Source organism: Aplidium turbinatum, chromosome 4 (genome assembly GCF_918807975.1).
Source record: "Aplidium turbinatum chromosome 4, kaAplTurb1.1, whole genome shotgun sequence".
Lineage (NCBI taxonomy): Eukaryota > Metazoa > Chordata > Ascidiacea > Aplousobranchia > Polyclinidae > Aplidium > Aplidium turbinatum.
Window position 1 is genome coordinate 17,737,483 of NC_137475.1, and position 12,459 is coordinate 17,749,941.

Below are 12,459 nucleotides of genomic sequence, written 5' to 3' on the forward strand. Positions count from 1 at the left end.
GCTATCACTTTTCACCAATGCAAATCTTTGTTCCAGAATAATATCTAAATGAGAAAATCAAAAAGATTAGTTGACTGCAGCTTATCAGTTACACACAAGACTTGAAGTTCAACATAATGTTATACAAGAGAGAGACAACTCACAATGATCTGTGATGTCAAAGATCAAAAAAATAGTGCAGTTAATATTCACACAATTATATCAACATTCAACAACTCATCCAAAGTTCATGAAAACATGTAAAAAAGCCATTTTTTGCATAAAACAACCTCACAACTATTGTTAAAATGTGACATTTATACCATGACTACTCGCTTTTAAACTTTCAACAAGTTTATTTACAGCTATTTCATTGCAAGCAATGCAAAAAAAGTTGAAAAAAAATTTTGTTTTCAAGGGGGGGGTAAAAAAAAATTCGAAAATTTTAACCAAAATCTAAATTTTCAAATTGACGTTGCACGGTTAATACTGAACCAAACGTGCTCAGATTTGTTTTTTTTGGGTTTTTAGATGAAACCTAACAATTCCAGGGGGTCCCCACTGAAATTCGACAAAAAAGTGTTTTTTTGAACAACTCTAAGGTACATACTGCAATCCAATGGCTGCTCGACACCTGCCCAAACATCTAGCCGAAGTCATCGCCACTGCTGAAGGGTGGTAAAAGGCAGAGCCCCTCAACCCTTGGCTTGACGAAATAAAAAGGTTGAAACAAAGAAGAAGACCCAGTGCATGCGATAACACGCTATGGGTGCTTTTTATTGGGTTGGAATCAAGTTGCTCATAACTCAAACATCTTATTATTGCAAGCGCGATGATCGGCCACTCTCTCACATAGCATCTATCCCTGGCATCAAGTTGCGGCGCAAATATTTTTTTTTAGTTTTGATTGATATTTTTAGATTCAATCTTGTATCATTCTCAAATGAATGTAAAAAGTGGCAAGAAGGCGTCACAGAAGCCAATGAGACGACCTGCCACGACGCTGTGCAGTGGGCTGCGTCCCTACGTGCGCATGGTGGAACGGCAACACTGGAAGCTTTGCAAGTGAGTTGGTGGTTAAATGTTATTCTTCTCATTTATCTCGGTCTGTCTCCGAGTCGACCAGTTTTATCATTTCTTCACCTATTCTTAGTCACTTCATTTTACGTCTAGTTTCTGATCGTCTACGTCTTGATTCTCTGAAGCTGGAGTAAACTTTTTGTGAGGACAAATCTATGACATTTATAGAACTTTTTAGTTGAAGAAAATGCTTTTGCTATATTTATTATTTTATGTTAATCAGGTTATCAGTCAAATTAATCTCAACCAAAAGAAATACAGCGTTGAGTCAATGAAATTAATTTCATACGGCCACGATCTACTAGAACACGGCCGAATATGTTGCTATTTGAGGAAATTTCTAAGAGTCTGAATTGTTACAATCGTAGCTATGACTAACCTGTCATTTTCCCACTTACAGAAGTAAGTAAAATAAGCAATATTTGCACCTAGACATATGTTTGGCTTGTTTAACCGAAGATTAGGTATGTACGTTGAGCACAGTTTACACAATAATAATGTAATATGTGAGACTTTCCAATTACAGCCTGGAGGTAGTATCGTTTGGTGAGTCGCTTTTGGAGCAATTGCATGTTCCATTCAAAATATCAAGGATTTTTTGTGGATTCTATGTTGTAAGCTGACCATTTGATGTGCCAATTTAAATTTTAGTTCGTTTTGTTTTTCGCCAAGTTTAATTTTGCAAGTAACATATGGCTATTGGCGAAAGATCCTAACTTACTATACAAAAAAACCTAACGACTGTATGATGAGACTACCTCCAGGATGCAGTTGGAACATATTTTGCATTTGCATAAATTGTGCTTAACATACAGATTTAATCTCTGGCAAAACAAGCCAAAAATATGTCTAGATGCAAATATTGCTTATTTTACTTACTTCTGTAAGTGGGAAAATGACAGGTTTGTCATGGCTATGATTGTAACAATTAAGACTCTTAGAAATTTTCCCAAATAGCAACATATTTGGCCGTGTTCTAGTAGGCCGTGATACGGCACATGCGCATTGTGCAATGTGCAGCCCTTCCCGTAAATGTGTATTCAAATATTTTGACAACAAATTTAACAAAGAACCCACATTAAATAGTCAATATATAATTTAGCGGGATATTTTCTTGTGTAAATGCTGTTTACTTTACAACACGCTGCGCTATGAGTGGATTTGATAGAAATATTGCGTGGAAAGTTTTACAGCAGATCTTATACTTTTCAACAAAGCCTAAATTTTGAAGAGGTCACCATCAAGCTACGTCATGTTTTACCACCGACCCTTCTACAGGTGGGCAATTCCATTTACAATCAAACACCCCTTGTAACCACTAGTCACAGAAGCCACCTAATGGAGCGGAAAGTCTGCGTGTCATGGATGATGAAACCAAAGACTGGCTGCTCTCTAGTAGCCTTCCAGTGTAGTCCGGGAACATCGTGAATCTGGGGTGGTAAAAGGATAGACCCTCGACCCCAGAGGCTCACACGACGACGGTTGTCACAATGAAAACATGCATTTTGCCAATTTAAGACCCAAGGAATTGATTTTTGCAATTAAGATTATGCTAAGATGAACATTTCAAATGGTAATTAAGGTTTAAAGTTTTTCTTATTTTATTTTTGATAAACTAACTTTGGGAGAATATTTCGTGGCGTTGAGAAGAAGTGACAAAAAAAAATTCTCAATACAAACAGAAATCACTTCATCAACTTTTAAGGTTAGATGCACCAATAGCAGTTTTTTTAAGTGGCTGATTAAGTTAATTTTCTGAGTGGGAGATCGAGAATCAGTTTACACAGTACACAAGCATCTACATAAGCTCATTGAAGGTTTGTTCAATTTTCTTTAAATCTTCTCTTTTAATTACATAGTTGCGCCCGGATATTGTTACAAGGCTAGGAGGTGAAACAACACATAAAGTATGCTCAGAAGAAATCAACCCTCGGCCAATAGAAATATTGAGATGGTCCATGAAGTGCCATGAACTTGATGTTGACATCTCCTTCGTCCCTAAAAACTTCTTGCACCATGCCAATCTACTAATATAAATCGTATGAGCATGTATCATAGTCACCAATTTTAAAAAAAGAGGGGCAGCATAGTTTCAAAGAATTTGTGTATTACTACACTAGGGCGATTATTTTTTGACTTGTCAAAAAAAAGTCAAAAATTGGTCAAAATTTTAGCCTTAGGTCAAAAACTGTCAAAATTACTTACCAAGTCAAAATTGTTTACAAACTGCATTGTCGTGGTGTCGTAGAGGTTTTTACACCTTGTAGCCTACTTTATACTGTTGTAAATGGTCCATTGTCTACTTATTGTGAATCATAAACCATTAGGTGAAGCATGACCACCTGGAGATGCGGCCTGATTTGTAGCATTTTGCTAATTTTGATTACCGCAACTGCTAGTGTTTGATTGACATTTTCTGAGATTTTTTACTTTTTGCTGTCTCTTAATGATATAAAAGTTTTTCGTTGCCTTGGGGGAAGCAGTAGCAAATGAGAAAAAGTAAGTTGAAAAACGCTCAATCAGACTGTTATTGAAAAATTAACAGTCTGACTAAAATCTTCGAAATCAGATTGTCTTTGTTTTTCATCATTTGAGCATGTTAAAACCTATTGTATCATCTGGGGAAAACAGTAAAGAAAGCGTAAAAATATAATTTTTAGAAAAATTCAATTAAACATTCGCCCAAAGTTGGCAAAATCTGGAAATTTCTGCAAAATCATCTTTAGACAGCCATGGGTGAAGAAATTAGTTTGATATGGTGTGATGCTCAACACACCTAAAAACGTGCAAAATTTTTGTTAGGTCCTAAGTCGTTTTGTGGCAACTGTTTTGTACGGCATTTTGTACAATTTAACTACTTGAGTTCTTCATGCGTCAAAAGTTGTCAAACGTCAAAGTTTTAATTTTTAGGTCAAAAAATAATCGCCCTAATTATCACTAATCCTTTTAAATGCCTTACTGTGAGAAGATTTTGGTTCAAAATAATGGAAAGATCGTGTGCCATGTACAATGGAGCCTTAAACATACCTTTCAGAAAGATTGTGTCGAATTCTTTCAACTTTATTGCTTTTAAAGTCAAAAAACAGAATTTCATTAATGCATTAAAATCGAGAATTTGGTTTGTGTAAGGTCTTTGAAGACTTGCTCTAGTGGCCAATCGTTTCCCTGTGCCTCCTATTCCATCACAAGGAAGGAGACTTACCATGACTGGTGGCAAAAAAGTCCAGGGGCAATCCATTCCCAAATTAGTTTTATGATAACAGAGGTTAAGCAGGTATTTTTTTACTGAGCTGCACATCCATCAGAAAAATATTTGATTTTCTTTCTTTTTTCGTTTAATTGAAAGCGTACAAAAGTTGTAATTTGTTGAAAACTTTGTAGACAAATAGTATATTATGGTACAAATCATCTGAAATAAAACACATGGATTGTTGGACAAATTTATTTTCAGAATTTTTGTAATAAAATGCCACTGGATGTAACGAACACTGACTTTGATTCCAGTAGAATGATTGCACTTTATCTTGAACAACAAACTTGTAATTTTCTGCAAAATCCAAAATAGCAATACAGCTTTCAAAGTGTAGTGTTTGTTTGTGTTCTGACAGATACTTAGCTTGGCACTTAGCTATGAAAGATTGTGCTGTAAGCTTGTCCACGGCTTGTGTTAGAAAGTCTATGAAAGATGATGAAGAAGAAACTATGGTTTTTGATCGATTGATTGATCAGTGGACTGTTTTGATTGATCGATCAGTGGACTGCCATTGTGTATAAACAATGTCATCCTCAGATTCACCTGCTAGCTTTTCTGTTAAAAATTGGTGTAAAACTTCTCTTCCAGGACAACTTTCACATCTATGCATCATGCACATTGCACATCTTATTTTCTGTGTTACATAAAATCATGGACATAAAATCTTTAATTTTGAGCCATTATAGTAGCATTGCATAGTAAGAGTGTGTTGTGGTGTTGTGTACACACACAGACTGAGTGTGTAGGCCTATCACTATGTGAGACGTTAATACACCATTTAGGGCACAAGTCACAAAATTTTGAAAAGCTGATTTTTATGTCAGAATGTTTCTCTTGAAATGCAAAATACAGTTCCTTCAAGTTGCAAAGAAGTAACTGTTTTTGCTTATACACTTTGTTTCCAACACTGACACAATCACTTTTGCCTAGCATAACTCTATTGTAATCGTTCTCATAAAATGTAGCTACAGTTTCAAGTGTTGATTGAGGTAGTTTGTTTCTGCTTTTGTATGTTGGTGTTGCTAATATTCCCTTGATGCACTTTAAGTTCTGTGATTCTCTCACCAAATATTCTGACACTTTAAAGAATTCTGCAGCTTTTTTTATCCTCCATGATTTTGGCTTTATAGTTAACAGTTGTTGCTTTTCTTTATATGACTTTGCTGATACTAATTTTTCTATTATTTCAAACATCAAATTAAGTAAATCACTTGAATTCTTGCCAATGAAAGTATTAAAAGCATCTAATTTTCTAATTTTTGCACTGCTATTTGAATTTTCTCTTTGTTGGTTTGGTATACTGTGTGTAAGCTAATTATACAGTAGAAGACACTTGACAAGCATCAAGTGTATCTTGAAGACAACATTTTATAGATTGTTAGTGTTCAGTTTCCACATACTAGTGGTTACAAAATTTGAAAAAATCTGATGATTATAAAATGGAATGCCCTAGGTGGCTCTTTCTGATGAGGATGCAGACGCAATCTATCTGATCACTGATGGGAAGCCAGACACCAGTGCTCGGTTGACGTTGGAGAAAGTCAAGGAAATGAACAAAAAGAAGATTCCAATCCATTCTGTGTCCTTCAATTGTGACGACAAGTGAGATCTTTATATGGAGTTTTGGTTTTTTTGACATTTGAAACCATCACTTCTTTGTATCGTTTAGCATTTCCACTGCTATCCATGTTTTTGGTAAACGTAGAAAAATGTGAAAGTGATCTACCATATGTCTCAGACGTCCACCATGAGTGTCCATGACCCATTCAATAAAGTTCGGTTGTGCATAAGTACCCTGGCAGGGATTTGAGCCGTAGTCGCATGATCTTTCCAAAAGGTTTTGATTTAATGAATTTCAAAACACTACTTTTCAAGCAATTGCTGTGTCTTTTGCTAGTGGGGCAAACAAGTTCATGAAGATACTATCATCGATGACAGGAGGAAGGTACCATCATTGCCACGGAGAACCAGATGCACAGTTGGCAATTCATCGGCTGGTGGACGACGGATGCTTGGATGAGGATGTAAGGTTCACCTCGTACATGCAACGATATAAGCACAGACGCGATACATAAATGAACGTTGCTTTTAGGATCCTAATCTTCCAAACTTCCAAGGGGATGATTTGAAGAGAATCGCAAATGAAATTAACAAGGCGAGGAAGTTCTTAACCCAAGCCAGTTACTTCAGGTTTGCAATCATGTGATACCTTTTGCTTCTATAGCGATCGCTATTAGTATTAGTTTTCAACCGGAGGAAGCTTATTTTGAAGCTATTGCATTTTTGCAGTTTATTTGTAGAGCGGGTTTCTAAACTTGAGGAAAATTATACCAGAGGGTAATTTAACGAATCAGGAAAGATGTCCTGCATGATATTATTCTGGTCCATAATTAACTGGTAAGCAGGGGCGTTGACAGGGGGGGTCTAGGTGGTACTTTTGGACCCGGGCCCGGAATATTTAGGGGGCCCGGATTTAAAAGATTCCCCGCGACTTCAAACATTATCAAGATCTTACTATAATCAGATCTAAAAGAATTGCGACCAGAGGTTAAAACAGCTACTTCAGCCGTCAGATGGTAAAGTACCGGGCCCCCTTCCAGGTATAGCCTAGTGATTTCCCTAACCACGATTTTTTTTTCAAAAACACGAAATATTTTTCTTACCCATTCTTTAATTCTGAATATATATATTTTTTGGTGGTAATCACTTCTAGCTACTTGCATCTACAATTCTTAGCCGTAGGAGATGGGGGGGAGGCAGTCACTCCCCCGCTGAAAAAAAATGTTGCAAAAATGTCTGGGCAAATCAATCTTACCACAATGTTTCGACACCTCACCTGTTTAGAAACTTTACATATGATAATTGTTGTAATTTATGAGATGCATTTATATTTTCCAATGAATGTAAATGTATTATCACCGACTTTGAAAACTGCTGCATGTGATACTGCAATCTGGGCAGAATGATAAGTTTCGATTCGACAACTGCAAAATAGAACTGTAAAAAAGCACAGTTGGGAAACAGAGGTAAGCTTATTACTGATATTCACTAATATGTAGGCTGCATTTCTTCATGGGTAAGATTTAAAAGCCTACTGATGGTTACTGGTAACTTTATACGATTTTTTGTTTTTTCTCAATATCCTACTAATGTAGTTGATTATAAAAATCATTTGGGCAAAAATGTCTAGTTATTTGGACAAATCAATTCTTACCATAAGTTTTCAACATTCTACCAATTTAGTACGTAACTTTATAGAGTTGCATTTTGTATAAAAAACATTTTGCTTTGAATGTAAAACAGAGTATCGACAATTTTGAAAACTTTTATAATTGGTATTAAAATTTGGGCAGAATGTTAAGTTTCGATTCAGTATTTGCAGAAAATAATGCTTCGACAAGCTGAGATAAGCTTATTACAGATGTTCATTAGAATATCATCACACTAGCCTACATTTCTTCATTGGTAGAATTTTGAAACCTTGCTGGGTTCTGGTGAGCTTATAAAGTTTTTGTTTTTTCTTTATATCTCACTACCGGTAATGTAGTTGAACTTTGTAAAAATATTTGGGTAAAAATTTCCAATTATTGGATAAGTCAATTTTACCATGAGTTATGCTATGCTCGCAAAACTTGACTTAAATACTACAAAGATAGCTTATCATTTTTAGATATGGTCAAACAAAATAAGGATTTGTTACAAACTTTAATAATCAACAGTTGTGAGCAATGTGAGGCCACATATACACCACTTTTGTGAGCATTGATCCCGGCCACTAACTATAGTTATGTACAAAGTGAAAAAGTATATTAAATGAAAACAACTTGTAAATTTTCCTGTATTTAATTTCATGTTTTTGTGAGCTATGGTTTAACTGTTTTCAGCATTGAATTTTTTTGTATAAACTGCTGTTTGTCTTTGCCAGTCCCAAGGTTGATATGCTCAGTTATTTACTACCTATGACACAGTATTAGAGCAACAACAATCAAATATAAAGACACATGTTATGTTATTTTGTCATCCAATTCATGCAGTTAATATGTCAGGCAATGTAAACAGTGCTATTTTTATGTCATGTTTTGGTAATGTGGTCTGTATTTTGTGGCAACGATTGAGTTTGAAGTTATTATCTGGGAGTGATTTTTCTTCAGTGCTTGTGATTTGAGTAGGCCTAGCTGCTTCATTGTGAAGTAAGATTATCTTTGTAATGATCTTCTGAAAAAACATTGACTATTGACTATGACTATTTCATTGTAATATAATATCAATATTTTTGGTATCAAAATTAGTTTTGTTCAAAGGTGGAAGTTTGATGCACATAGCATGGTAAACTGTCCAATTCTTTTCAGGCTGTAGGATTTGAAGCAGCATGGATTAAGTAATGTTACTGGTTTGATAAGTGAACGGATTGTCATTTTAGTTTTTTTCTATGCAAATGTACAAATATTGAATCTTTGAATTGAAAAGGTTGAGCTACTTTTGGTCAAGCCTTTTATTGAAGTTGGGCTGGAGATTTTCATATAATCTGGTGACATGAATATTCAGCAATTATTGTTATCCAGTTATTGGTGAAGTCTCAGTTCAAATTTTTTTGAATCCAGTTAGGCTTAATATAGCCTACTGAATATTTTTTTTTATGATACACAAGAATGTTTTAATTTGATAATTTATTTAAATGGGACACAGACAGGTCTATGAAAGTAGATTAAAGTAAGTTCAGCCTTGTTTTGCTGTTGTATATAGCCTACATTTTTTTTGCTTGTATTTCGTACACAGCCAAGTTGATGACTCTCAGAGATTGTGAGTAATTTAGTATTTTTTAAAATATATACGCAAAGACAAAATTTGGGCAAATTATGTTTGCCCCCCCCCCCAAATGTTTTACTCTCCTACGGCTACTTTACTTTACAAAGAATTAATTTTAGCCGAAAACTCCAACAATTTTAAACATACTGACGAAGATTGTAATTGAGAGCAAGGATTTTGCGGTTTCTGGAGAAATCCCTAATAATGCGTAATTGCACAGTTGGGGAAATTCGTGGATACAACAAATCTTTGAGAATAGGCTACATAAATGATATTCCTCTTAATTTTCTACTTTGAACGGCAAGTGTTATCCTCATTTTAACAGCACATCAACAAACGTTTCTACACAACCTGATATTATTATATTCATAACATTGTCGATGAAGGGGGCCCGAAAACAAATGGGTACCGGGCCCGAGAAATCCTGTCAACGGCCCTGCTGGTAAGGATAGTCTTATACCAAGAAACCAAGCAAGAAATAATACTTACGATCCATTTTACAGAATTGTTCAGTCTCTGGTGAAGGCCCGGTAATCGAGGTTGATATTTCCCCTTGTAGTTACGCGAAAGGCTGTTGATTACACATTACTTTCTCTACTGGGTGCTAGTATTTTAAGTTGGTTTCTGGACTACACACATCGAGAGTTAAACCAACATTGCTCAGTTTTACCGATGTTTTTTCTGCTTGATTAAATATGGGAATCTTATCCTTCGAACTAACAAAACCTCTTTGGAAGCTTAAACCCCGCAGTTTCGCATAGGCTACTTTTACTTTTAGAGAATGAACCACTGTCAGAGGCTACCCAATGAGATTGACAGAGTGGAGTTTCCGCTTTGTTTTTGCTGTGATTTGTTCCATTCACCGGGTGTGGCATAACACGAATATCCCAACCTTATAATGATTAATTTGAACACTATTCATCGGGTATGGATTGTCACCGCTTTTCGGTGCTTTAGTTTATATGTACCACACTTTGTATAATTTTATATATGATTTTTAAGGCAAGTCATCGTAAACCATTCGTCAAATACCCAGAAGCCGACCAACGCTGACACCAAGCCAACGAGCAAACGAGTTTCTGACCGACCTTTCTACCCATGAGGCGCCTCTCGCATCGGCGACTTCAGCGAGTGACCCACTTTGCCTTCCTGCATCAATCTTGTAGGCCTAGTTGTATTTAAGCTTAGCTAACCACGTTTGTTAGACGAATAGCAATGCTACATCACAAAAAAATTGTTATCATTTTGAGAATCATTATCGTGTATCAAATCGAATGTGTTGAGCATAATCAACCGTAACTGCGACATGGAGATAGTATGCTTTTGCTCATGTCTGGGAATCACTTTTGCCAGTTTGATTCTAGAATGTGCATGTCACCACCTGTAACGTGATCACTCTCTTAAGACCGAATAGTTTGTCCTTTACACTTTAGCTTAGGCTCATTGACTATGAATGATAATGGCAATGCATTATTCTTCGAGGTAGCCATGTGAAGGCGATAAAGTTCCTTGTGAATATATTTTCGTATCTTCTTGTTTTCGTATTTTTCTGTTCATTGTAACAATGATTTTGCTTTTAAAACGATCATTTGTTGTAATTTTACAAAAGTCTTTAATTTTCTTGTTTATATTTTCAACAGGATTTTATTTTTATTATAAGTTATGACTTTTTAGCAAAAAGTTAAATAAGGTTAAGCAATAGGCCTAATGTCAGAAAGGAAAAGTTTGTTTTCTATAAGCTATAGCCTTGTTTAAAGTATGCTTGTTTAAAAGGACTGATTGACTGAAGTTGGATGCATTGCTTATGGATATGGTTGGCTGCATTTATGTTTGTGGCGAACAAACGCAGTGTTTGCCTTGTACCGACTGCAACTTCGCATTCCCACATATTTGTATTTTTGTAACGAATTCGACATCTCAATCTCATCAAGTACTGATGTTCTTAGACTCTTGATACGATATCGATAATAATTAATCTTTCTTATTCCATTACTTCGTCACTTGATCCCGCAATTTACAGAATCTTATTCTGTCTCTTTGAAATTGAAACATCTCCACAGACGTATTGCTATCAGTTGGCTATCTTTGAATCGCCATGTGTGCTGAGTATAGTGGGTAATCAATAAATAAAGTTTTCTGAATTTCAACCAGAGCATCTGATATGGTAGCCTACTACGACAGTTTATCGAACGACAGTTTATCGAACGACAGTTTATCGAACGACAGTTTATCGAAACGACAGTTTATCGAACGACAATTAATCGAACGACAGTTTATCGAAACGACAGTCAATCGAAAACCTAACCTAAAACCCTAACCCTAACCACTACCTCAAACCCTAACCATAATCCTAACCATAATCCTAACCCTAACAATAACCCCTAACCATTAACCCCTAGCCCCTAACCCCTGAGTATTCCATTGCATATGTGCTGCATATGTGCTTCGTCGTTCGATGAACTGTCGTTTCGATAAACAGTCGTTTCGATGAACTGTCGTTTCGATGAATTGTCGTTCGATGAACTGTCTTTCGATAAACTGTCGTTCGATAAACTGTCGTTCGATAAATTGTCTTTCGATAAATTGTCGTGTCACGATCTGATATATGTAATCAGTCGACTGGGATGATTTCCGACTTCATCATCACCAGTAGTTTGACAGCAGAACACAGCGTCATCAATTACCTTCTGCTGCATTATGTTAAGTTAACAGTTGGTGGTAATCCACTTCAACCGCATCTGTTACAGCCTCGGTGACCAATGACCAGGGGCGCCGGAAGCGAGGGAGGCAATGGTGCCCTTTTAAATTCATGTAAGCTACTGCACATTTTGCAATATAACAATTTCTGCTATTCGCTTTTAGCCTAATTATAATCTTTCATTTTGCCTCAAAATAATATACACGGCACAAAATTTTGCAACACAATGCAGGCCTTAAAACTCGTTTTTTTTTCGGCAGCCATCGTGGCCTACCGGAGCTCCTTCTCGGTGGCCAAATCTGCGTGCTTGGAGGCCCAAATACAAAATAACAATAGCACAAGTAAATAGAATTAAACTTGAAACAATGCAAAAATGATCACTTAGTGTTGTTGAAGTCTGGGCCTGGGCGACGTTCTACAATAGAATCGTTGCACCACGCAATAACTGCTTTATCGGGACTGTAGTCCAGCACTGCGGGACCATCTAACGACACTCTCGCATGAGTGTCTCCAATGTGGCTGATTTTAAAGAAGTTCGCCACTCCCCTAGAATTCTGTTTAGCAACGAAAAATATCGTTCGACATGTGTTGACGATGACGGCAAGGTAATAAAATAAGTATTTCAATGATGTGAAGGACATTA

General features: G+C 36.2%; 1 protein-coding gene across 1 annotated transcript in view; it reads left to right on the plus strand.

Annotated features, from left to right (window-relative positions):
- The window catches only part of LOC145768195 (von Willebrand factor A domain-containing protein 3A-like), an 82,631-nt gene extending 71,366 nt beyond the window's left edge, over nucleotides 1–11,265 (plus strand). The window contains exons 27-31 of the mRNA XM_082579673.1: nucleotides 900–1,044; nucleotides 5,766–5,914; nucleotides 6,210–6,336; nucleotides 6,405–6,502; nucleotides 10,121–11,265. Of these exons, the coding sequence (XP_082435799.1) occupies nucleotides 900–1,044; nucleotides 5,766–5,914; nucleotides 6,210–6,336; nucleotides 6,405–6,502; nucleotides 10,121–10,220 (619 nt within the window). The 3' untranslated portion in view covers nucleotides 10,221–11,265. The remainder of the gene's footprint in view (nucleotides 1–899; nucleotides 1,045–5,765; nucleotides 5,915–6,209; nucleotides 6,337–6,404; nucleotides 6,503–10,120) is intronic.
- The last annotated feature ends 1,194 nt before the right edge of the window (nucleotides 11,266–12,459 follow it).